Here is a 23893-nt window from a genome sequence, read left to right as displayed (position 1 = left end):
AAACTGAGTGTTGCTGGCGTGGTGGGGGAGTGGGAGGGATGGGGTGGCTGGGTGATGGACACTGAGGAGGGTATGTGCTATGATGAGCGCTGTGAATTTTGCAAGACTGTTGAATCACAGATCTGTACTTCTGAAACAAATAATGCAAGATATGTTAAGAAAAAAGAAAAAGGAGAAGATAGCAGGAGGGGAAGAATGAAGGGGAGTAAGTCGGAGGGGGAAACGAACCATGAGAGATGATGGACTCTGAAAAACAAACTGAGGGTTCTAGAGGGGAGGGCAGTGGGGGGATGGGTTAGCCTGGTGATGGGTATTAAGGAGGGCACGTTCTGCGTGGAGCACTGGGTGTTATGCACTAACAATGAATCATGGAACACTACATCAAGAACTAAGGATGTAATGTATGGTGATTAACATAACAATAAAAAATTAAAAAAACATGTAATGTTTGTAATTGTCTATTTTAAGCTGACAACTTGACTTCATTTGCATAAAAAGTTCTATATATTTACTTGTCTCCCCCATTTTATGTTTTTGGTGCCCTAATTTATATATTGTGTATCCATTAACAAAATTTTTTTCACCAGTTCTCTTTTAACTAACATACTAGAGTTCAATACGATTTACATATTCTTCAGTCCAGAACTTCTGTTTGGTTATTTTTTATTATTTCTGTCTGTTTGTTGAGTTTCTCATTTTTTTCATGAGTTCAGTGAATTGCCTACATTCCCTCGAATCTTGCTGAGCTTCCTTAAAGTAACTATTTTGGATTGTTTTTCAGGTAACTCCCAGATTTCTATTTCTTTGTGATTAGTTACTGAAAAGTTTTGTATTCCTTTGGTAGTGTCATGTTTTGATGTTCCTTGTCTACTAATTCTGTTATCTGTACTATTTCTGGGTCAGTTTCAATTGACTAATTTCCTTTTAATTATGAATTGTATTTTCTTGCTTCTTTGCCTGACTACTAACTTTTTTATTAAATGCCACATATTGTAGATTCTACCTTCTTGCGTGCCAAATATTGTTGCATACCTGTAAATATTCTTCGGCTTAGTTTGTTGACAGTTATGTTACTTGCAAACAGTTGATCATTTTAGGTCTTGTTTGTAAGCTTTTTTTGGCAGGGTCAGAACAGCAGTTAGTTTAGGGCTAATTTTTCCCCTTGCTGAAGCAAAACCCTTCTGAGTATACTGCCTGATTTCCCATGAGTTAGGAGATTTTCCACTGTTGCTGGTGGGTACAAGCACTATGCCTAACCCTGTGTGAGTCCCACGACTATTCTCTTTAATCCTTCCAGATATTTCTTTTCCTAGCCTCATCTAATTTTATCACACGCATTAGTTTATCATTTTCAACTGAATACTGAAAGACATCCTCTGCAGATCTCCAGATTTCTGTGTGTAGTTCTCTCTTCTCCAATATTCCTCTCTGTGAATTCTAGGACCCAGATTCCATGGACTCCCAAGTCCATCTCCTCATTTTGGGGACAATTCTGGCCTCAGCCATGCATGATGCATCTCCCTGTACCACCTGCCAGAAACTTTCTCCAGGCAGTAAGCTGTAGTTCTCTTGTTTGTTTCCCATCTCTCTGGGATCACTTTTTGTTGTTGTTGCCTAATGTCCACTGTATGCAAAGCATTGTTTTATATATTTTGTCCTGCTTACAGTTATTTTAGGTGAGAGAGTAAATCTGGGCCAGAAGTGAAAGTTCAGTCTGCCTGGATTCTTTTAAGAGTATGAGATCATATACATGATATTCCCTTTGAAAAGAAAATAATTACATAAATATATGATATATTTTAATAGTTTTTTAAGTAATAGGCCAAGTATATATAAATTCTATTATACATATATATATTTCTCAGGGATATGTATGTAAATGTGCTAGAAACTGAGTTCCTGAATTAATTATTTATACAACAGATGTACTACTTCCACTAGAAACAAACATCTAATGTTCCCAATTACTGTACTCCTGTCTTAATATCTTGCTTGGAATCACATGAAGCAGGTTAAGTTTGGTATCTTCATTTCCACTTTTCCTGTTTTCAGAGTTTTTCTCTTATTACATAGTAACTTATATTTCTGAGATTTGGAGGCCTCTGGAATGGCTATTCCTGGTAAATATACCAGATTCTGCCTTGATCTCTCCATCCCACCACCAGGGAGACTCACCTATACCCGGACTCATTTTTTTTTTTTTCATTAACTTTTGCTAAAGACTAGGATAAATGAAGATCAATGGGGTTGTCAATAATCAAGAATAGTATCTATGATTTATTGAGTATCTACCATGTGCCAGATGTCCTATTATTTTCTCTAATTCTTTAAAACACTAACCATGAGGAAGGCCTTGGGGAATCAAGAGAGGGCTTTCCAGAAGGTCTGCTTTCTCACTTAACTAATGAAAGATGAGTAGGAATTAGGTGGGATGAGGCATGGAGTGGGGGATCAGGCAGATGTTCTAGACAGAGAGAATGGCATATGAAAGGACTTGGAGGCAAGAAAGAAAGTGACTAATTTGAGGAATTCCTTTTAGTTTGGCTGAAGAACATAGAAAAAGGAGGGAGGGTGGAGAAGATAGGGGGAGGGGTGACAGATAAAACCAGAGAGGCAAAATAGATTGCAAGGTATCTTGCAAAATAGATTACAAGTATCATTGTAAGGGACTTTTTTTCTGAGGGCAATGGAAAATTCTCATCGAACTTTTGGTATATTACCTTGAACAGAGAAAAATGGATTGAAAGAAGTAAAATTGAGTTACAGACATGGAGATGGAGAAAAGTGTATGTTGTTTTCAAAAATTCAATAATTTTTTATTCATGCACTCCCTCAGCCATTTGTGCATTAAACATAAAAAATGACTGCCTGTTACATACTAGGCATTCTGACTAATTATTAAACAAATAAGTGTTGAATTATTAAATTAGCTATCATTTATTAAGCATTTATTATATGGCAGACACTGTGTTAAGTGCTTTACATAAACACTGATATTACCTTTAAATAGGTGACAAAATGAAAATAAAGCTCAAGCATGTTAATGTCATAGTAGATGGCAGAGCCAGGATTTGATTTCAGATCAGTTTGACATCTTGTCAGATTTGGTCATTTACTTAAATGACTGTTCTTACACACATGTAAATTATATTTATTATTTTTTCAAATCCGAAGATAAAACAATAAAATATTCTGAACTAATCAAGGATTTCTTTTTGTTTTAATCGGCAACACATGCTATTTGCCCTGGAGTTCCATTAAAAAGTTGCCTTTGTTTTGTAGATAAACAATAATTTTATATATCTGTAAATGAGAATTTAGGCAAAATTTGGGGCATTCAAGCCCAAAATAAATTCTTTATTCTCAAGACTTACTTAGATGGTATTGAGTTTTTTTAAAATTTTTCTCCTGTGTATATCCTTTGTTAGTATTACTAAATATTAATAAAGGATGTATTTAAAAGGGTAATTTTATTTTGAAATAGGAGAGAGGAAAATTCATGCTGTAATAATGTCAGAGTTTCCAGAGGAGTATGTTGCGAAATTGTTTGTCTAAACACATTTTATTTGGGGTTCAGTATGAATTTTCAATAGCTGTCTTTTCAGATAAGAAAGCAGTAATTCAAACGCAACTATATAAACAAGGAGATCAGAGAGGATTTATCCTGAAGGGTATAAAATGAACCAAGAGTTTTTAGTCTGGGTCATTATACGATCAACTCCCCAATGCAAAGTAAGGTAGGTGTCTACACTGAGAAGGCTTTGTGAAATGAAATGTTCTCATCCTAATTCTTTTTTTCATTTTCACCATTTTAGTTGATATTAAAAAATGACAAATGCTAAGTGATAATTTGCTTCTATAGACTCTAAGAATTCTAATTATTGCTCCAAAATTGTTCGGTGGTAGGTAAAGGTGGGTAAACTACATATATAAGGATAAGAAAAATTTCATTGACTTCAAGTAAGAGGAATAACTGGTCAATTCCCTCATGAAGGCTAATTGATGTGCATTGCTTTCTCTTTCTCTTTTGATTTAAACATTTTTATTAATTGAATAATCTGTATATTAAATCCTATAAATTACTAATGGTTATCTTTGATGATCATATACTTCTGGGAAAACTTACAGTAAATTCACTTTGGATAGTGTCCAATGTACATTCCCTGCCTTATAGTACATACTGGTTTCTAGAAAAATATATTGTTTAGTGAAGTTCCTGGATTGCTCATAGAGTGGGCAATTGATTCTTTTCATAGCATAGTAAGGAAATTGGAGAGAAAAGATTGGCAGAGAAAATTGGAGGAGCAGAGAACAATGTCTTTATTAAGAATGAAGGCAGTAAGAATAAAAAGAGGGTAAGGTGGGGTAAGTGGTAAAGGAAAGAAGATATCTTATAATAAGGTAAAATGTTGAAAGTGTAGACAGATGGTCATGCCACTGAAAAAGGCATCTCTCATTATTTAGGGCCTGAAATCATATCATGCCTTCTGTGCTTAGGTGCTCAATAAATCATTTATCATGATTTTAAAAGAGGCAATTAAGTTGCAGAGATTAGAATTCAGGTGACAATAAAGAAGAAATTATGGCAGATCATATAGGGAGGTATTAACTAATACTGACTTATATAGTGTTATATAGTTACTAGTCTTTCTTCCATATCATTCCAAGAGCTTCACATATATTGTTTTATTCTTTTTATGATTTTAGGAAGGAGCATATGGAAAAATGAAGGCAAAAAGATATTAAGTTGCTCAGTTACACATAATTGTAAGAAAATCTAGAAGCAGAATTCTAGATCACTGAGTCTTATGGAATAGGGACCTGACACTAATTTATCACATAGAATTACAATCTATTTGTGCTGAAAAGACCTTCTCAATCATCTTCTGGTTCTAAGCCTTCCTTTTAGATGAGGAAATTGAGGCTCAGAAAGATTCTGTAGGTAAAGTTTTACTATTTGCAATAAAGGGGAAAGAATAATTCTTACTTTTTTTAAATCCACAAAATTATACAGCTACCATTGCTAGTAATTCAGCCCTTTTAGTTTTTCCTTTTGTTTGTTTAGAGTTTTACATTTATAAGAGGAAATTTGAAAAAATATAGTATCCATAATGAATATGATAACAACGGGTAAAAGTTCTAAAACAGTGTTTTCTCCTACAATTAAAAATAGGAAGGGAAAACTGAAGGGGGGGAAGCCAGAGGGGGAGATGAACAATGAGAGACTATGAACTCCGGGAAACAATCTGAGGGTTTCAGAGTGGAGGGGAGTGAGGAAGGATGGGGTAATCTGGTGATGGGTCTCAAGGAGGGCACATGTTGTAATGAGTACTGAGTGTTATACGCAAATAAAGAATCATTGAACACTACATCAAAAATTAATGATGTACTATATGGTGACAACACAATAAAAAAAATAGGGTTGGGTTTACTTGTCTCTCTATGTTTTCCAGATAAGAAAATAAGGCCCAGACAGATTAAATATTTTAGTCAATTTCTCATAGAGCCATGGGAGATCTTGAAATAGAATTCTATCCCTTGACTCCAGGACTCACCACTAGATTACCACACATCTATTTTATGTAGAATCACAGAGCTAAAATATGTGATTAATTATTTTTTATGCAAAAACCCAGTAGTTGGCTGGCTAGAGAGGCAAGAACGATATGATCATGATGGCTGAGTATTTTATGTCATTTTTAGAGGATCCTCTAGGTCTGTGGTTCTAAAATACAGAACCAATTCTGTACCATAAAGAGAGCTTACATTCACAAAACACTTGAGAGAACCAGACTCCATGAGGAAGGAATTCTTATATTTTTGCTCTTTAATTGAAATACCAAAACTTTCTGAAGAATACTTGAATATGCAACATTTTATCTAAAGGAGTTAACCAGGAAAACTTTTTAATGGATTACTTCACTTCCTTGTTTATACAGAAGAAATTTTTGATAATTTTGTCTCAGAGTCATAATTTGGACTCTTTCAGAGCACTTAGAACAATATTTTTTTATTAGTGCTCAATCTTATCTACTCTGATTAGACTCTCAGCCCTTGAAGTCAAGGACCATAGTTTATCCATTTTGTATTTCTCATTGCCTGGTTTAAATGCTCAATATATATTTATCTAATTTATCTGCCATTAGTCATAATTTTATCCAGCTCATTATGATAAACAGAGTTGATATTGAACAAACTCTTCATTAGACAGGTTCTACTGAGATACATATTCTTCTGTCTGAGGCACAGTGGACCCTCTGTTGTCTTCCATGCAGCTAAAACTTATTCTACTTTTCTGGCTAACCAACAGTGGGTCTGTCCTTGATGGTCTTTCTCTGTGTCAACCTATATTTTTTGCATATCCTCAGGGTTGAAAAAAGGGGGGTTTCTAGATTTCTGGGCTAGCCCTTTAACACCAGTGGTGATTTTAGTTGACCTATTCTGGGCATTCTCTAGCTTTATCTTGTCTTCCTTGATAGACATTGGATAGAATTATATGCAAGATGATTTGTGCTGAGATGGTACTGAAGTTTGATTATACTTTTTCTTAGTTTCTTTGGGCTTTCTGATTATGACTGGTCTGTTGGCCTTTTAAGTCAATGAACTAAAGTTTTTAGAAAACTACAGTTCTGAGAAAGCCCCTACTGAGGCCTCGCTTTTAGCTGACATCTTATAATTAGGGGCAGGTATTCGTACTGTTTCCACTGAGTGAATTGTTTTACACTTAGTTGACATTATGTGTCTCTGCCACTGTTCTGTTATGATGTTTCAGGCTTTCCTTTACACTGCCCAGTGTTGCTAAGTGACACTTGCAAGCAGGACCTTGACTATGTGAGTTCCTCCATTATGAGGTATGTGACTCATAGTCACATCTAAATGCAAAAAGAAAGATTATTGAGAGTATTAACTACGTAAAAGCACCTAATATCAGGCCTAGAATGAAGTAGGCATTCAATAAATACAAATATTCACACACACACACATGCATGCACACACATTTTAGCTCTTTCTAAATGTCACTTCTGAATGTCCTAAAGGATACATGTAATAGATTCTTTAATTTTATCTTTGATTTAGCATGACTGCTATCTACCTGATGTCCATGCTTTTTGGCCTTGCATGTGGGCAAGTAATGTCTTTTTGTTTTCCAACTGAGTATACGATGCATGTCGAAAGGAAAGAGTGTGCTTATTGCCTAACCATCAACACCACCATCTGTGCTGGATATTGTATGACACGGGTATGTAGTTCACCTCACTTCTTTTGGCTGTAAATTAGATAAACCTAGACTCAGTCCATTTCTATCCAGAAAGGAAATGAGATAAATAACAACCTCATTTCCTAAATCTAATGTTATTGGCTCCTTAGAGGTAGAGTCCCCAGGTTATAATATTATATCGATCTTTTTAGCACAATTGGTATAGAAAATTTCATGATAGTGTTACTCCCAGAATTTATTTAAACCTTATATTGTTCCCATGATCAAGGATAAAAGAGAGGGGTGTGTGTGTGTGTGTGTGTGTGTGATTTTTGTCTCTATAGGATTCAGTGTGGATATGTTGACTTGGTACTGGGGAATGGGACTAAGGAATCCTCCCCAATCTTATTTGTGTCAAAGGAATATAAGTGAATTAACATTAGGCTCCCTTTTCTGTTCTTTCCTCAGGATATCAATGGCAAACTGTTTCTTCCCAAATATGCTCTGTCCCAGGATGTTTGTACATATAGAGACTTCATGTACAAGACTGTAGAAATACCAGGATGCCCACGCCATGTTACTCCCTATTTCTCCTACCCTGTAGCTATAAGCTGTAAGTGTGGCAAGTGTGATACTGACTATAGTGACTGTATACATGAGGCCATCAAGACAAACTATTGTACCAAACCTCAGAAGTCCTATGTGGTGGGATTTTCTATCTAACTTACTAGTGATGTAACTTGCAATTCGGTTAAATGTGTTCACCTGGAATAAAATTAATAAAATATCAATATATTTCACAACACATTGTGTACATTTTGAATACTATTTCATCCAAACCTATACCCACAGGCTTTAGAAGAAAAGGTGAATGAAAGAGCCTTTTGAGCTCATATGAGGGTTAGTTTCCACATGAAAGGGCAGAGTGCAGGTAAAATGGCAAACAGGGATATGAAGTACTAATGAAAGCCAGGCTTGAGCAGGCTTTCTTAACAGAAGGCCATGACATGAGGCTTATCTTGACATAGAAAATGAATATGGGGATGCTGCCGAGTTATAAGGGTAATGTGATCAGAAGCTGAAGGAACATAGGGCATCAGGGTACTGGCGACACTTGCTTCCAAAAGCTAGAAGCAGGACTGGAGAGGACATAGAGAGTAAAAAATATGTGAAATCTGCAACATAACCCTGTATTCTAGTTATTCAAATACACAGGATAGAACTTAACCAAAACTCAATAGACAGTATATTCTATTCTAAAAACTGTTCTCTTTAATTTAATTACTCTGATGGGCCAACTGACTTATGAAAGTTATACCCCAAAAGCCTAGAAAAGAGGCCATGATCATTTTACATGTGGAAGTCTAAATCCTTTGTATTCTTTCAAGTAATAGGAGACACTTTTCAGTATTTATACCAAAAGCAACTTGTGCTGTTTTAGCTTTTGGTGTCCTGAAAAATTAGTATGATTGTGAAAGATTTTAGGGACAGGTGGAGAGTGCTAAGGGATTAAATAGCATAGAATCATCCTAAATTCTAATCTAAACCTTCACCAATATTGAAACACTGTTTTCTGGCAAATGAACTCTGTAAGTGGCTGTTTATTTATTTATTTTTCCTTCCTTAGGTACTGTTTCATGAATTTGGTCTCAATAGATGCGTGAAGTGAGACAGACCTAGTGCCTTGCAGACTTGACCTCAAAAAGATGATTTATCCTATATTTGCCCATTTCTCTCCGTCTAAACTGTTACCATCAGGGTAAAAATCAATGATCATCAGGGATGGTTGTCTTTGCTGTATCGCACAGTCACTGGATGAATTCAGCTGGGCATCTTGTAAATGCCTACATGCTGACAGTGCCGTGTGTGTGTGTGTGTGTGTGTGTGCACGTGTGTGCAGGTGGTGAGGTAGTGTAGATGGATTAGTACCAAGGTAATGCTCTGCCAACGGGGAGGGAATAGTTGTACATTTATATACAAAGTCAGGGATCCACATTATGCTTACCTTAATATTTGAGGTTGACATCAGCATAGTCTTCAAATATTAATCTGGGGGTTTGGGTTCTCATATCACTTGATAACATGAACACTTAAAGCTGCAGGATTATAACATCCCCTCTAAAAACTGTATATGAAACACAGATCTTTGATTAATGAGTAAAATGTCTAATGTTCAAACCTAACTGGCACTAATCACATACGACTTTCATGGGACCTGAAATTGACAAGACATCTTGGGTCATGAGAGCTCCCCGTCCTAGCTGGTGGATGCCATTCTGAACAAGATTTCCTTTTATTAATTTTCACATTTTGATCAAGATCTTTCTTTGAAAGCATCACTGATCAAAAGTCAAGTTCTTTCTGTTTAATGAGTTTGTCCCTTGGTACCAGGAAGGACTTTTCCTGGTTGTCATGTCCTATGTCAGAGGGAAAGGACAGAGTAGTTAGAAACCACTTCAGGCTACATCTGAGCAAGAAGGAAGGTTAGCAGGGAGAAACTCTCAGGTACTGCTCCTCTAAAGTCTATCTTTTCAGGGCACCTGGGTGGCTCAGTTGGTTAGGTGTCCCGACTCTTGATTTTGGCTCAGCTCATGATTTCAGGGTTGTGGGATTGAGCCCCGCATCAGGCTCTGTACTCAGTGGGTAGTCTGCTTGTGATTCTCTCTCCCTCCCCCCATGCTCTCTCTCTCTCTCTCAAATAGATAAACAAATATTAATTTTAAAAAAACCTATTTTTTCAAGGTTTTAAGTGTTGGAATTCACCTTGAAGCATTGAGCCAGCATCATCTTTATTGGGTACATGTTTTTGTTTTGTTTTGTTTTAATTTGAGAGAGAGAGTGAGAGACAGAGCACAAGATGGGGAGGGTCATAGGGAGAAGCAGACTCCCCGCTGAGCAGGGAGCCTGTTGCTGGACTCGATCCCAGGTCTCCAGGATCATGACCTGAGCCGAAGGCAGTCGCTTAACCAAATGAGCCACCCAGGAGTCCCAGGTATGTGGTTTTTAAAAGAAGTTTGATGGTAAAGAAAATACAAAACTTAACATAATAAAAGAAATAACATAACAATTCCAAATTGTATGATGGTTTTAAACCAGGACTCTAGGTCTGAAAATAGCCAACTGAAATATTTATTGGCATTTATCCCAATTATGGGGAGAAAGGTTCTCTCTGTGAGGGCAAACCTGGAGTCATGCATGCCTCCTAGAAGTCTCTGCTTAAAGCGACCATGAAAGCAGATTACTGAATACTGCAGGAGTGTACTGAAAGAATTAACCCAGTGCATTTGGGAAGACAGAGTGCAAGTATAAACATGAAGAAATAGTTGATGAACTTTTTGAAAAATAGCAAAACTTCAAAGATGTTTTAAAATACTATTTATCTCAAAAGAACTGTTTGGAACCAAATGTGTTATTGATAATACAACCTGTAAGTTTGCAAATTCAGAAACCATAAATCTGGATAAAAATCCAAAGTCAGTTAATAGTTTAGATAAAAGAAGACTTTTGTGAATTCTGAAAATTCTAACCCTTCAGAAAAAGCAAGTGAAAATTAATGTGTCCCAGGATCGTAATGAAGTTGTTTCTGAAAAGCCATAATCAAAAGACTAGGTTCTCCTCTTTTGCAAGGGCTTGGGAAATGCGGACAAGGATATGGTCTTTCCATGGAAGAAGCAGAGAGAAGAAGCAACAGGGAGTAAAAGGTATATAGTCCTGTCCAGACATCTTGGAAAAGCTGTCTCATCAGATGTGTCTGCTTCAATTCCAGGAAATCTTTACTTTCAGGTCACCAGACGGTGTACAGTCAGGCTTTGGTGCTTTCTTTAGATGCATCATGTGAATCCAAGAGTCTGTTCCCTAGAGTTTGGCAGCACAAAGGTGGTTAGCAATTCCTGATAATTATGGGCCTGTCCTGCGAGGTCAAAGAGTCTTTCTGGAGGTGTCTTTTCCAACAGATGAAATCCCCAGGTTGCAAGGTATGATGCTTAAGGTCATTGTCTCCTGGGGGTGCACTTCCTCATTCAGGGACCTGGAGTGATTGACAACAGGGCTGGAGTAGGCCAGCAGGTAGAGTGGCAGGTTGCAGGGTGCAGCACAGCCACAGGACATGGAGTACCTGCTGGACACGGGCAGGTTCATGTTTTCTTCTTCAGCATCTGGGTCTCGGGGCAGGGGCTATTCCTCCTGGAAGGGTGTGATGTTGATGATCGAGTAGGGGTTGACTCTCATTGGGACCACAAATGTAGTGCTTTCTACTGGAGTGTCCATATCTGTTCCCATCCCAATTTTTACCTCCTAGCCAGGAGGTAGACAGACTCCTGCCTGTCATCCCTTCAAGTGCCTCTCGTCCTGTACCACCCCCACCCACATTTTCAATTCAAATGATGGAGGTGGGCATGCTATTTAGGCTCAACCAACCCTGATTGATTGAGGGATGGGCATGTGAACTAATCTCTTCCAGTAGGAGTCAGTCTCAGGGCTTTTATTATAACTATTGGACAAAGAGGAATGTTTGGCCTATTGGGGTTTTAAGCTGTGAGCCTACAGCCACTGCTGGCCATCTTTGGCATCTCCTGGAAACAGCCAGCCTGAGAATAAAGCCAACCCAGAGGACAGCAAGAGAGAGTGAAGGAGAGAGACCTAATGATATCATTTGAGTCTAATCAGAAGCTGACTTCAACTCTAAATGAAATTGTAACTTTTTTTTATTATGTTTGTTAATCACCATACATTACATCATTAGTTTTTGATGTAGTGTTCCATGATTCATCGTTTGCGTGTAACACCCAGTGCTCCATGCAGTACGTGCCCTCTTTAATACCCATCACCAGGCTAACCCATCCCCCCACCTTCCTCCCCTCTAGAACCCTCAGTTTGTTTCTCAGAGTCCATAGTCTCTTATGGTTCATCTCCCCCTTTGATTCCCCCCCTCCATTTTTCCCTTCCGGCTATCTTCTTTTATCGTTTTAAAAACATATAATGTATTATTTGTTTCAGAGGTACAGGTCTGTGATTCAACAGTCTTACTGAAATTGTAACTTTTAATCATAACTGCTTAAGCTAGTCCGAGTTGGGATTCTGACACTTGCAACTGAAAAGTACTGACTGATTCAGCATCTTTCCCCTTAGTCTTTTTTTTTTTTTTTATAAACAAGGGGTGGCTTTTTTTATTAAAGAAAAATTTTGCATGATTTACTTTTCACCAGTCTGTTCTGGCATGCTTCTAATGATATCAGAATCACCTGGATCAATGATAGCCAGTGTGCATACTCTGTAGTATTTCCCACATGCTGTGCCCAATTCAATATTATTGCCACTGTAGTGATGGACACCAGTTTTGGCTAACATGGCGTAGTATTCTATTTCAGATTTCCTCAAGGCTGGGCAGTTGTTGGCGAGGATGACCAGTTTCGCTTTGCCATGTCTGATCATTTTCAGAGTCTGCTTGTACCCCAGCACATACTTTCCACTTTTCATAACAAGCTGGAGCCTGGAGTTGATCGACTCCAGCGACTTTTTCGTCTTCTTTGTGGCCACCATCTTCCTGCCTTGGATGTGGGACAGCCCCAACCAAAAGCAGCCGCCAAAATGGCTGGGAGAGAGAAAGGAAAGACTTTCCCCTTAGTTTTAAAAGATCCCATCCCCCATTTTCTCCAGGACTTTGCTGTTTTCTCTTTTCTCTTGCTTCCTCTTTATTGGCTTTTTCTCCTCAGCAAGAATCATTCTTCAATCTGTTCCTAAATAAAAATGTAAAAGCAAAAACAACTAAATCTTCTTGTGAGCCTGTGCAACCTTTTGTTTATTTGCTCCTCTCTCTTTGAACTCTTATTCCAGTTTGTGCGTGCGTGCGTGCGTGTGTGTGTGTGTGTGTAAAAATCCCATCTTAATCTGTTTGGGTGGCTATAACAAAATACCACAGACTGGGTAGCTTATAAACAACAGAAACCTATTTTGGAGGCTGGGAATTTCAAGGTCATGGTGCTCAGCATGGTCGTGTTCCATTGAGAGATTTTTTCCTAGTTCATAACTGGTCCTTCTCACTGTGTCCTCATTTGGTGGAAGGGCCAAGAGATCTCTGTGGGGCTTCTTTTATAAGAACACTAATCCCATTTATGGGGGCTCCACTCTCATGACCTAGGAATCTCCAAAAGACCTCACTTCCTAATACCATTACACTGGGCATTTGGATTTCAACACATGAATTTTAAGGAGACATAAACTTTCAGACTATAACAAGCCACCTACACTGACCATTTATTTCCTCACTTCTCATTCTCTTCTCAACCCACTATGATTTGACTTCCGCTCCCATCTTCCCTTGAAACTGTTTCCAGTAATGTTGACAATGACTTACTAATAGTCCGATATACAGGTCCTTATCTTCTCTGACCACTGTGTCACCCTAGAGGGCCCAGTGGAGGTCACATATCTGGATTCATAACATAATACATCTATGGCATTTATAATCAGTCCTAATGAGGCCAAAGTCCACATTTTCTCTTTTCCTGCCTTTTCTTGCTATCCTTCTCTATGATGAGTAGAAATCCATGCTATGGTCTAGCAGGCAACTGTAATGTAGTTCTGAACTGTACTTCTTCTGGAAATGTAATTTTGCTTTGTGCTATAGGAATGAAATTTGCACATTTTGTGAAAGAAGGGCTAGTGTTCTGATAACCTTATGTATCCTATTGACCCTTCAGACCCTGTTAAATGTACAACAGATGAGAAACTACCCATTTCAATAAAAGATGGTTTGATGGCAGCTACTGAAGGAGTTCGCAGGTAGCTGATAGAGACCCTCCAGCGTGAGATGGAGGAATGGATGGGGAGTATAGAACTGTTTCGGGCTTTAAACTTTACTGGAGTAGAGGATTTTAGTTTTTGAAAGTTTCTCACTGAGGTCTTTAATGTGAAAGGCTACCCATATTGTTCAAATATGGGCACTACTACTTTTATGTTGCAGATTCCTAAACTATAGTTCCAGCTCAGACTCCTTTCCTGAGCTTCAGGGTATGTATCCAGTACCTGATTATGTTTCCTCTTGGATGTCCTATAGTCATCTCCAACTTGCTTCATCACTGCAGTCTGCTTTTTCTCCTGGGCACCACCATCCTTCAGCTGTCAGGAAACCTGGGAATGATTCCAGGTTCCTCTTTCCCTCAACTGCCCCTATATCTGTCTACTTCTTGGTAGGAATCCCAGTATGTTAGTTAGAAATCCTCATGAAATCCTCTGGCCTTTGCCCTCCAATCATTGTTCATACTAAAGCTACGTGATTTTTAAAAGGTTCAAATTTGATTCTGTAACTCATTGCTTAAAATTTATGCTGTGATGGCTGTACAAAGATAAGACTCCTTGGTAGAGTTTAACGGGGCCCTTCATCTCCCCGGTTCTTGACATGTCCTCTTGGAAAGCTTCCATGCTGTCTGTTTCAGGGTCTTCTTGATGTCGTTACCCTAGTGATCCACTTTTCTTCTCTCCTGCTATTACTTTTTATTTGGATAATTTGTATGAGTTCTTCAGGATTCAGTTTAGAGACCTCAAAATTCAGAAAATCTCTCTCCCCTGACCAGCCTCTCCAAGATAGAGAGGGTCTACTTCTGGTTGGTCAATATCATAGCACTTACCTCATGGGAATTATATTTGCCTGTTTTTGTCCCAGTCGAAGCTCCTTGAAGGCAGACTTCTCTTGTTCATCTTAGCATATCACTATCTTCTAAAGAGTTTTTTCAAATGTATAAAATAGTAGTCCTCAAACAAAGTAAACAAAAATCTAATATTAGAGTGGGTTGCATCTTATAAGGCAGAGCAGGCCCAGAGGAAAATATAGGGACTCAGACTATGGCTATTGATATTAAGTCTTTGAATTAAAATAGAATTGGGAAATATATCAAAAGTTATTCATTAATTCAACAAATGAATGTGTTCAAATAGGCATTTGGTATGATGCAGAAGTATCTTCGGTTATGCATGATGATGCGTATTTGATTTATAATTAACAGAAACTCTCATCAATATAATAATTGTAACAATTTAGATAATATTCATTCATTGCCAGGTTTGCTAACCTCATCGTTGGTTATTTCTTTTGATTTAAATTTCTTCTACTTAATATAAGTAAAACCAACATTAAATTATACAAGAAAAAAAACAACGAAAACAAATCCCAAAGCTTCAGATGGGTTTTTGGCACATTAGCTAAAAATTTTATGAAATCAGCACAGATTTTGCTTCCCAGCATTCAGGACATATTACTTCTATACTTCATGCTTTCCATATCCCCAGGAGATAGCCATTGGAGTAGTGGTTTCCTGGGATGTATTTAACTTTTGTTGACAGTGAGGATATCAACAAAATGATTAATAACATTTTGAATTAGTGTAGTCTTTTTACCTTTCAGTGGATACCTACAGATAATAACTTACAGGTACATTTTATAGGAAAAAATAGTCATGTTGAAAGAAAGTAGAAACTTTTTGTGCCCTTAAAATATACCTTAATATGAATTTGATTTTGACAAGTCCAAATTAAGATGATGCTGTTAATTGACTGGCTTTGGGGCCCACGAATCCTCCCTCATATGGGTGGGTAAAATGGGGTTGCTGAAATCAGGGGCTGGTGGCCAAAGGGGATGTCAATGGAGCAGTGAACCAGGAAAGTTCCTGAACTCCCAAGGGTGCCTCTTCCTTTTAATCTTTGATACTTACTTCAGAAGGAAAGATACACTATCTCCTTCACTGCCTTTCCCCCACAAGCCTCATTTTCATCAAGTAAATCTATTAATGGTGCACAGGGGGAAAGGAGAGCAACTCTCTTGGATAACTGTGCGGGGGACTACACTGGTCCCTGTATCAGTGTGTGGCTTTACAGATTGAACTCTGGACAACAAAGGAGCTATTCTGGATAGTATAGTTTGGATGAGACAATGTTAATTGAAATCTATTTGCACAAAAGTCCTTAGGGTGTTGCTTTTAAGTCTAGCTCCTCATAGTCATACTACAGAAGGGTTACTATTCTTTCCTCTTTTTTTTTTTTTTAACCATATTGTTTGGTAATTGGACATTTAGATAAGTTGCGTAAAGATGTGTATAAAGATATATTAGAATTTTGGGGCACCTGGGTGACTCAGTCGTTAAGCGTCTGCCTTCGGCTCAGGTCATGATCCCAGGGTCCTGGGATCGAGCCCCACATCGGGCTCCCTGCTCCGCGGGAAGCCTGCTTCTCCCTCTCCCACTCCCCCTGCTTGTGTTCCCTCTCTTGCTGTGTCTCTCTCTGTCAAATAAATAAATAAAATCTTTTTAAAAATCCCTTTTAAAAAAGATATAATAGAATTTTAAGAGAAATCAAGCAAGCAATTCCAGTACATAGAAAATTTAATTTGAAATAACTTAAAATAGTTCATCAAGAAATTTTAATTCAGTGCCTTGGTACCAGATGCTTAAGAATATGTTTGGGTCTGATCTCAAATCAGTTCAGGTAAACAGATATAACCAAAAATTTATATATATGTGTGTGTGTGTGTATATATGTACCCATATATGTATACATGAATATGTCTGTATTCACACACATTCAGGCATACATATATTCAAGTTATATATGTATATATATTCAAGAGTTATATATTCAAGATATATAGATTTAAGACATATATAGATTCAAGATATATAGGAATTCAAGATATATATAGATTTACGATATATAAAAATCTACCCTCACTCCGAGGTGGAATTCTCTAATTTTACTCATGGCACAGATTTTGGAAAAACTACTCCCAAGAGGGACACATTAACCATAGATGGAACAGATCTCCACTCCCCCACTTTTAAGTATTGTAGTCTTCTTAAGGTTGTTAATCAGGTATAGAATGAAACAGTTTTTTTGAATCAGAGACGATTCTGAGGTGGAAGAAACGTATGCACTTGGGCCTGTCTTCAGGTAGAGGATGAACTACAGCCATGAAGAGAGATGGGCTCTTTGTTCTTTGCTTAAAAGGTTATATTTCTCACCTACTGGAGTATAAACATCTATTTCATGAAGTGATTTTGTTAAAATAAACTTTTCTTTAGCTATAGACACAGTGAAGTAGCCTTGTACAATTAAATTTTTAGCTTGCTTCCAATCTGACTTCTTTTTTCCAGAGAAGCTTCCTCTAAAGTTAGTAGCCGTAGCAAGTATGGCAGAGGAAGTGTGGTTCTCTATGCAAATAAGACCATTTGTAGCGGTTAGGTCTTTTCAGCAAAACGTTTTGTAAAAGTTTCTTGGGAGTGCACACTTTCCTTTAGTGCATACCCAAAGACTTGTGTTCTCACAGGCATATGAACTTACATGGTTTCCAAAGTCCCCCGTACTTTCACTTTTGTGTGGCCTTTTAAAATGTAATAAAAAAAAACCCTCTATGATCTACTAAATGTACTAAGTTGTTAAAAATTGACAAAGATATAAGTTTAGATTCTAAATTTGGGTTTACCTACCTAAATTGAAGCTTCAAGACCATAAAGAACATGAAAATTTTATTTTTATGGGAGATTTACATAGAAAAAAATATTTCTGTTCTGGGGGTTTAAGTATTTTAATTTTCTTAGCTTGTCTCTGCTATGTGCACGCAACTAGTAGAGGCTTTTCTTTCTTTTGGTTTGGCCAAGGATGCTTATAATATATGAATTAGGAAGGATTTTGTTTTATCTTAAGGGGTGAAAACAGTAGGTCAAAATCTATGAAGAAGAATTCTCTAGGTGAATAAGAAAAATACAAAAAATTAGGAAAATATGTAAACTCAAGTTATGAGGTATTTCAAAGATACAGTGCCAGTAAAAATTCTCTTTCCCACTATTTGCAACTGCCAGATCTCTTGCTCTTGTCTTTCTGTTTGTACATTTGGAGAAACATGGAAAAATTTGAGATAAAAGTCCTTTTGTTCATGTGAGGGCTGTTGTAGTTCAGAGCAGAGTCAGAAAAAGAAAGTTATAAAGTAATATTTAAATGTATTTATATAAGAACAAAAAATTTCTTTAAAAAGTTACTAAAAAGTATTTTTTTAAAGTCCTAAAAACACTCACTTTTATAGGGCACATGATTGTGTGACCACTCTTCAGAGGGAGTTTTTTGTTTTTAAATACTAGGAAAGTATGACTTATTCAAATTAGATTTTCCATGCTATATTTAGTTTTACAGATGTGTTTAGTTCTAAAATTGTGTTTTACTGTGTTCTGGGTAGAGTATGTATATAAAAAAATCCCAGGAAACCCTTACACCTAACTCAGATGTAGTCAGTTTTAGCACTACACCATGATCTCTCAAGTCCTGTAACTTATTGCTTCCGTTAACCAGAAATCCCGAATTCTCTGTATCTAACTTTCTATGGCTAGAATCTGAGAAAATGACCCATTATCATTTCTTCTGAATAGCCAAGTTTTTAAAGTTTATCAAAGTTTGATGATCTTTTTCTGAGAGTCAAATAGGTTGTTCCTCTGATACAGTAAGAACCAGGAATTTCCAGCAAACAGATTTCATTATGTACAATGCATACACCAGAAACACACAGATCACACATGAATCTCAGTCAACATATACACAGCATTCACTCAAGGGGTAAACGAATAATGAGCCAAACATACATACATGTGCAAATGTACAATTAACAGCATATTATTTTAGATCCTAATGTCCTTTGAATATTAAAAATGAGCCAGGAGACAGTTCTGGTGACAGCCGTATGAAGGCTCTAGATTGCAATTTTCATGTAGAAGTAGCTTCATATCATATCTCGTGAGGTTCGTATTGCACAGCAAAGAACCATGCTGAATATCATGCCAAAGATCTGAAACAGAAGGAACCACTTGTTAATGACTTTCAAATGATAGAAATTGATTTAAAAAAAGTCAGCAAACTGTGTGGATGTCTAACAAATAATTATAACCAATAATTACTTGCTATAATGGCATTTTTTATATATACTACTTAATTATGGCTGATGGCTAAAGAGTTCCATATTAACCTGTCAACTATTAGCTGTTTACACTTTGGTCTAAATAGTTTCTTATTGTTGGAAAAGCTCTGAAATTTTGAAACAGTGACCACAGATTACAAAGTAGAGCATCTCTTCACTTTTCCTGCTCCATTTTAAGGTACAAATGATGCTTCACTATTTAACTCAATAGTTTTCCCAAAGCATAAACTGAGGTGTTGGAACTATGGTATTACTGACGTCTTCTGCCTCTTGGATAATTCCTTGAAAAGCCAAATACTTGGCAAAACCAATAGCCACTGGTATGGTTTGAATAAAAGGATGCCAAAAGATCTTTCTTGTTCTCAATCATTTCCCCTACAATTTCACAAAGCCTATAGAATGTAATCTGTGGGTGCGATGTTTATTAACTACTGTCAATGTTTGTTTAAAGAAATCTGTACCATAACCCTATGATTCTCTCCTTAATCCTATCCTACATCAGGCTAGAACCTATAAATGTTACATTTAAAAAGCCATGTATTATCTGCTATTATGGAAGGGAAGAGGTAGGCTTAAGAGAACAGCCTGGAGCAGGGCTCTATGCTTCTGGCTGCCAGATCTCAGTTCCAGTGTATGGCAGGGGAGACATCTAATGGACATTTGGCTAACTGACCACGCTGTGCAACCCTTACCTTAAGAAGAAAGGAATTACAGAAGGAACTCTGGGGGTGCTGATTCAAGATGACCAAAAGAGAGCCTTCCCCCTTTAGTGTGGTTGTCAGGTTGGATGCAACCCTTGCTTCATCCTGGTTGTACTCTAAAGGGATCCCCTCAGAAAGGAACTTTTTCAGCACTGTCCTGGCACTGTCATGAGTCAGGGGTGACTGCCTCTAGGATGCTCACTCATTCAGACTGTAGAATTGTTAGGAGTGTCTCTTTGATACCTCTATTATGCAGCCCATTTTTAAATCTTCTGCCTCAAAATTGTCCTCAGGAAGCCACAGAATAGCAACCAGGCTAGCCCCAGAGCAGGTGAGGAGGGCCTGAGAGATGTCCCTGGGTTGGGAGGTCCTCAGCATAGTATTTCACCCCGTTGCCTCACCCCTCTGTGCTCTAAATACAGAAAAGAGGGAAGATGCTTGTGTGTCCCAGAAAACTGCCAATTCCTTGATTTTCCTTGTAATGCCCTTTGCCTCTGCCTTAGCTGATACCATGAATTAATCTACAGAGATAGCAAGGTGGTAAGTACTACATTAGCATTAGCTATTATCGCTCAACCCCTGGACAGTGGAAATCACCTCTTTACTGGCCTGACTCAAATCCTGCCTCCCTGCAACTTATCTCCACACGGCAACACAGGTCCTTCTAGCCCTTGGTGGCTTCCTACTACCTTAAGGATAAAGCCCAGTCTCTCAAAAGGGCACACAAAGACCACGGTTATGTGGACCCTCACACCATCCTCACGGTCATCTCTTGCTGCTCCTATCACATCCCTTTGACCCCTATCGATTCTTGCACACGCTTGTACTTTGGAGGCCCGGAGCCATCTGCAGCTGCCTGGGTGCACTATGCTTCACACTTCCGCATATGTTACTCCCTTTATCTGGATTCTGGGCTTCGGAACACTCAGATTATGTACAGAGCTAGCGTTCATTGAGTGCTATCTTCCAGACACTTTATATGAGTTAATTCCTATAAATACTTTATCTGTATTACCCCATTTTATCCTCACAACAATCTCATGAGGTGGGTACATTAAAATCTTCATTTTACAGACGAGGGAATTGAGGGATAGAGAAATTAAGAAACTTTCCCACGATCCCAGGGCCCGTGAGTAGCGGAGCCAGGAGGTGAACCCGGGGCCCGTGAGTAGCGCAGCCAGGAGGTGAACCCGGGGCCCGTATGTAGCGCAGCCAGGAGGTGAACCCGGGGCCCGTGAGTAGCGCAGCCAGGAGGTGAACCCGGGGCCCGTGAGTAGCGCAGCCAGGAGGTGAACCCGGGGCCCGTATGTAGCGCAGCCAGGAGGTGAACCCAGACAGCATGATGCCAGAGCTTGCACTATTAATCACTACACTACGCTACTTCTGCAAATCATAGGTGAGAGAGATTAACCTGGCAGGCTATTTTAAAAATTTCTAACAGTAAGGAGTGACCCAGAATTGGAAATGACTTGTCTAGTTTAAGCTTGCTGGCCTTAATGTGGGAAGTTATTGCAGTGATCAACTCAAGGTCATAATTAGGTTAAAGTTAAAATTGGTATCATATTTTAGAGAACTGAGTATTGCTATGTCAAATGAGCTTTGTTCTTAGAAGATGTCCTGTCAACAAACGTCCGACTTTTATGAGAAATCTCTTCTAAGATACTGCCATATCACACTTGAAGACAAATAAGATGCAAAGGCTTCTTAGAAAGCAAAAAAGGTAAGTTCTAGAACTTTCTCACCGTGAGACCTGCAATCCCAATACCAACAATTCCGATGAGCTGGAGCTTAACACTGATTATGGCCTCAATTTCATCAATGCAATTCTGTTTTGGAAAAAAAAAAGGAATAACAAACGATGGTATCTGTGAATCATCACTCTGATCCAACCCTCTGCTCTACAGAGCATCCTGTGAAAGTTAATCCCTGTCAGCTTCTGCTCACATTTAAACCACTTCTCTCAGATAGCACCATTCTGATAACCTTAAAGCAAAAATGTGTATTGGGGAAAAAATACAATCCTCTCTTTTTGGTGGAATGTTCCTATTTAGGCCAACGACTACTTCAGAACCCTGAAACCTGGCTGGAGGAAGCTATTCTAGGACCCGAAGCATTTAAAAATTTGGGGCATCTTCTTGCTTTCAGCATATAAAAATAAGTAAAATAACCCCCAAATAATAGTCCCTTGCTTTTGTACTGTCATTAATAATCTAAAAGACTTTCTACATACTTGGTCCAATTTATTATGGAAGGTAGGTATTACCTAATAAGAGGCTTAAAATTCTATACACGTTCAAATTAAACAAAAGAAAACAATGTTAGCAGTTAGAGGACCACTCCTTTCTATGATGGCTGGGCTGGGTGGGTCTCTATCCTCTCATCTGCCCCATAGACACTTGTGCAGGGCAGGTTCAAAGACTGGAGGATAATTGGACAGGGAGCAGTAGGGATCACTTGTAATTATAAATAGTTTCTCCAGCTTCTATTTGGAATTCTCTTAAGTACAGAGGTATGCTCTCTATGCAATTTTGTCTTTAGGCTGCCCAGGGCCTTTTATTTGTCACTGGTCAACTCCCTTTAACACTCACATAAGCTATATGAAACCCTTACCACTTATGTCTCCTACCATACTGCATTCATTCATTCATTCATTCAACAAACAGCTCTTGAGCATCTACCCTGCATCAGGCAGTCACTGGAATGGTGTGGTAGATATGGAGATAAGACATGATTTCTTCTGCCCTTAGGGAGTTCACAGTTTAGAAAAGGATACAGACCCACAGAAAAATAACACATTATAATACATTCTGGTACAAGTTTGAGAACCACTGCACTAGAGAGTGGCTCTCTCACTGGAGAAAATGGGAGTCAACCTATAGAAATCCTCCAACCTTCTTCTCCTTCACCTATAAACTTACATGCTCTATTCAGTGCCAGGCGCTGCTGTAGGCAGTGAGCATGCGAAGTCAACAAGGCAGCGCTGCTCCTTACTTCCTTCTCTCTCATCAAAGCCACAGAAGTGCCCTTCTCTGTTGAAAGTGAACCCCTTTACAGAGCCAGGTCTCCTCCCTCTCATCACCTCAGGAAGCCTGTAATGTCAGTTATCTTATTTTCTTCCTATACATTTAGCCTCTACTTCTCCATTGACGTTTCCACTCATCATATAATGCCATGCCCGTGTTCTTCAGTCTAAAACAGTACCCTCTACTATTGTCCTCCCCTAGCTCTGCCCATATTCCCCCCTTGCTTTCACACCCAGCTTCTTTTTTGTGAAAAAACTAACATGTATTTGTTTGCTTCATTGTAGAAGAAATATGTGTTTACTGTTGAAATTTGGGGAATTCAGTAGTTCCCCCTTATCTGTGGTTTTGCATTCACAGTTTGTTACCCATGATGAACCACGGGTCTGGAAGCAGATGATCCCAACATACTGTTAGGTCATTAGGAGCCCAGTGACCTAGTAATCTCATCATTTTATCATCTCGCATCATCACAAGAACAAGGGTAGGTAGGGTACGGCAAGATATTTTGAGTGAGAAAGAGATCATATTCATATAACTTTTATTACAGTATATGATTATGATTGTTTTATTCTATTATTAGTTACTGTGCATGTTTTATGGTGCCTAATCTATAAGTTAAACTTTATCATAGGTATGTATGTATAGGAAAAAAGACAGTATATATAGGGTTTGGTACTATTTGTGTTTCAGCCACCAACTGGGGTCTTGCAGCATATCCCCTACAGATAAGGGGGAACTACTGCAGATTAAAAAAAAGAAAATAAGACATATGTGTATTCTTACACTAAAGATAATCACTAACACTGTTGGTGTATTCTTTTTCTTTTTAAGATTTTATTTTTCTGAAGTAATCTCTACACCCAACGTGGGGCTTGAACTCACAACCCAGAGATCAGGAGTTGCATGCTGTACCAACTGAGCCAGCCAGCCACCCCTATTGGTGTATTTTTTTTAAAGATTTTATTTACTTATTTGAGAGAGAGTGAGAGAGAACATGAGCAGGGGGGAAGGGGCAGGGAGAGGG

The 23893-nt window shown here is 38.2% G+C and overlaps 3 protein-coding genes across 10 annotated transcripts in view; 1 reads left to right on the top strand and 2 right to left on the bottom strand.

Annotated features, from left to right (window-relative positions):
• Positions 1-6908: 6908 nt before the first annotated feature.
• TSHB (thyroid stimulating hormone subunit beta) lies at positions 6909-7983 on the top strand. Its single transcript, XM_025872621.2, has 3 exons — positions 6909-6943; positions 7078-7240; positions 7667-7983. Exons 1-3 carry the CDS (start codon positions 6939-6941, stop codon positions 7919-7921), a joined length of 423 nt encoding a protein of 140 aa, XP_025728406.1. The 5' UTR covers positions 6909-6938; the 3' UTR covers positions 7922-7983.
• A 4088-nt stretch (positions 7984-12071) lies between these two features.
• Positions 12072-16304, bottom strand: LOC112824643 (large ribosomal subunit protein eL30-like). Of its 2 annotated transcripts, none has more exons than XM_025872605.2 (2): positions 14824-16304; positions 12072-12788 (listed from the first exon to the last, which is right to left on the bottom strand). In XM_025872605.2, exons 1-2 carry the CDS (start codon positions 14826-14828, stop codon positions 12389-12391), a joined length of 405 nt encoding a protein of 134 aa, XP_025728390.1. In that variant the 5' UTR covers positions 14829-16304; the 3' UTR covers positions 12072-12388. The 2 variants fall into 2 exon arrangements, with proteins under 2 accessions (XP_025728390.1, XP_025728391.1); XM_025872606.2 differs by having other exon boundaries at positions 12074-12933; positions 14824-15207.
• Positions 16305-18828: 2524 nt separating this feature from the next.
• TSPAN2 (tetraspanin 2) overlaps positions 18829-23893 on the bottom strand; it is a 72367-nt gene continuing 67302 nt past the window's right edge. For 6 of the 7 annotated variants that reach the window (XM_073896081.1, XM_025872502.2, XM_025872504.2 and 3 more), the window contains 2 exons: positions 21589-21672; positions 18829-19016 (listed from right to left, as the gene is read on the bottom strand). In XM_073896081.1, the coding sequence (XP_073752182.1) occupies positions 18951-19016; positions 21589-21672 (150 nt within the window). In that variant the 3' untranslated portion in view covers positions 18829-18950. The remainder of the gene's footprint in view (positions 19017-21588; positions 21673-23893) is intronic. The other variant, XM_025872506.2, reaches the window with a different exon arrangement.

The sequence above is a fragment of the Callorhinus ursinus genome, unplaced genomic scaffold, assembly GCF_003265705.2.
Source record: "Callorhinus ursinus isolate GAN/ISIS: 27379988/994484 unplaced genomic scaffold, GSC_fseal_2.0 scaffold9, whole genome shotgun sequence".
Lineage (NCBI taxonomy): Eukaryota > Metazoa > Chordata > Mammalia > Carnivora > Otariidae > Callorhinus > Callorhinus ursinus.
This window is presented reverse-complemented; position numbering and strand designations above follow the sequence as displayed.

Coding starts and splice junctions, on each gene's coding strand:
- TSHB (XM_025872621.2), top strand. Junction 7,241..7,666: donor CTGGATATTGTATGACACGG/GTATGTAGTTCA, acceptor TTCTTTCCTCAG/GATATCAATGGCAAACTGTT.